This window comes from Hermetia illucens, chromosome 2 (genome assembly GCF_905115235.1).
Source record: "Hermetia illucens chromosome 2, iHerIll2.2.curated.20191125, whole genome shotgun sequence".
Lineage (NCBI taxonomy): Eukaryota > Metazoa > Arthropoda > Insecta > Diptera > Stratiomyidae > Hermetia > Hermetia illucens.
The window spans coordinates 29979263-29981554 of NC_051850.1; the positions used below are offsets into that span (position 1 = coordinate 29979263).

General features: G+C 42.8%; 1 protein-coding gene across 1 annotated transcript; it reads left to right on the plus strand.

Moving 5' to 3' along the window:
- The first annotated feature begins 1431 nt into the window (after nucleotides 1–1431).
- On the plus strand, nucleotides 1432–2082 carry LOC119647753. The gene has a single exon (XM_038048870.1). It carries the CDS (start codon nucleotides 1432–1434, stop codon nucleotides 2080–2082), a length of 651 nt encoding a protein of 216 aa, XP_037904798.1.
- Nucleotides 2083–2292: the final 210 nt, after the last annotated feature.

The following is a 2292-nucleotide window of genomic DNA, read 5'->3' on the forward strand; positions in this document are numbered from 1 at the left end:
CAAGAGCACAATGAGATTCACTATTACCTTATCCAGCTGTTCAGCGAACACGCGTATTTTCAGTCTTACCTGCACATAATTCTGAAATCATGTCCATCCCGACTGCATTTAATGCAAGGATGTGGTGGATGATTTTCATTTGCAGAAGGTTTGAGCACCATGGCCATCGCCTTCCGAAGGGAAGGCGTTAAGGATCTCCGGATACCATAATTATACAAAATATATATGGAACAGAGTAGCACGTTACATTTAAGGTAAGGTGATGGATTGGAGAGATACCAGACTGCTGTCGTTCCTTAAGCCACGGAGTTCTGCTCCTGTACTTAATAGGCCTGGCCTAAGTGATGTGTCAAACCGTTCCGAGTTAGTGTCCTAGACGCAACAGGGGGATGTTTTTGTCAGTAGACAGAAACCCGGCACTTTGTGCGTAAATGAATTTTACCCCTCTACCCAAAAACCGCACAATTTATAAACGCATTTCTACCTTATCTTCACCTCCAAACTGGTTGTCACGGATTCCTTTTTTCGAATCCTTAATGTTAATGGAGATATTCCGCTTTTCTAGCCCGCTGATCTGTTGATCACTAATTGGACCCCTTTTCACCGAATTTTGAATATTAGGCAAGATTGCGATGTTTGTAGCCTTTCAGGGAGGCTTTCCATTTTTCTTCAACGTTTTTCCCCGATATACGTTGGTAAGATTAGTTGCCCCATCGACCGGAGTTGTGGGTGTTGATTGTGGTTGGTTTCAATGGTCGGATAGCGGCCGAGACTTGTGGTTTGCACTGCCTAGTTATGGCGCTGCAAGGAGTTAGTTTGCCTTATAATTTTCCCTCTCAGGTAGCTCCCCCTCTGCCTCCTTTATTAACCTAAAGATTTTTAGGGTGTCTGTTTTTCATTTCAGTGTCTGAGCAGTCTTCGGTTTAAAGGTCAGCGGTTGCTGCTTACCCGTGGGTGAGGCTTTGAATTTTTTTCAACTCTGCAATAAATATGTACATATCGTACGTTGAGGTTCTGGTCCCATAGGTAGCCGATATAACCTTAGTTTTAATGAGAAAATAAGTAGATCTGGACAAGACTTGTTTGATTGACACGTGCCTGGTTGATATCGCGTGGCAGGTGGCTCCCAACCTTCAGTATTTCTTGTCATGATGACTTTTCAAAATAGAGTGACTACTTTATCTTCTTCAAAATGGTTTATGGTCATTCTCCGTGGAGTTTGGAATGACAATATAAACAGAATCGATATCAGCAGTTTATTTCCCACTGATATTACTAGATTAACTTCCTAGAATAAAATGAAAACTCTTATCAATCTCATGATAAGAAAAAAACGACCTCAAAGTTACCACTTTTGTGATCATTCTCGCTTGGTGGTAAGTCAGTACCAAATTGTGTTTCGTAGAGTTTAAACCAATCAAGTGCGGTACAATGAGTGAAGTTAATATCCGGATCGCGGTTCCCGATGACTTTGAGGACATATTAGATGGATTCCGAACATATTTCTGGCCCTACGAGCCTCTCTCTTCTGGTCAGAAAATTAAAACGGCCACGCCGTCCGAAGAGGAGTTCGTCATGTCCACTCTACAGAAAGGAATGAGTCTGATAGCCACAGATCCAGATCGCGGAGATAAGGTCGTTGGATTCCTCACAATCGAGATTTTGACACCGGGACTGCTTGCGGAATGGGACGAGCTCAGTAAGGACAAGCCAAAGGAGGAGCGGACGGAAGCAATGGGAGGGATTTTCAATAAACTCAATGAGAAGGCTGATGTGTTTGAGATGTACAAAGTGGATAAGGTGCTTTGGCTAGTTTATCTTGGGGTAGACCAGGCCATGCGAGGGAAGAACATTGGAACAAGGTTGGTGGAGAGAAGCATATCTATGGCTGAGTCATTAGGATGCAAGGGGATCGAAATTGACTGCACCAGTGCCTTCTCAGCACGGATAGCTCAGCGCACCGGCATGAAATGCATCGGCGAAATTGCGTTCAAAGATTATGTCGATGCGAATGGTGAGCAGATTTTCAACCCTCCTGCGATACACACACATATGCGAAGATTCGTAAAAATTCATGAATAACATTTAATCTAGGTGAAGTTAGGCCTGTAATGCTTACTTCGTTGTGTTAGGTGCTTGGTACCATTTAGAAATTTTGGTTGTATTGAATAGATAAAAAGATTTTTGATTGATATAAAAGTGTTTGAAGTTTACTTGGATCGGATCCGGTGAGCTTGAGAAGCAGTCCTTAACTTTAATTCACAGCACTGTGGATTGCCCACCTTTATTTGG

Coding starts and splice junctions, on each gene's coding strand:
- LOC119647753 (XM_038048870.1), top strand. CDS start 1,432: ATGAGTGAAGTTAATATCCGGATCGCGGTTCCCGATGACTTTGAGGAC.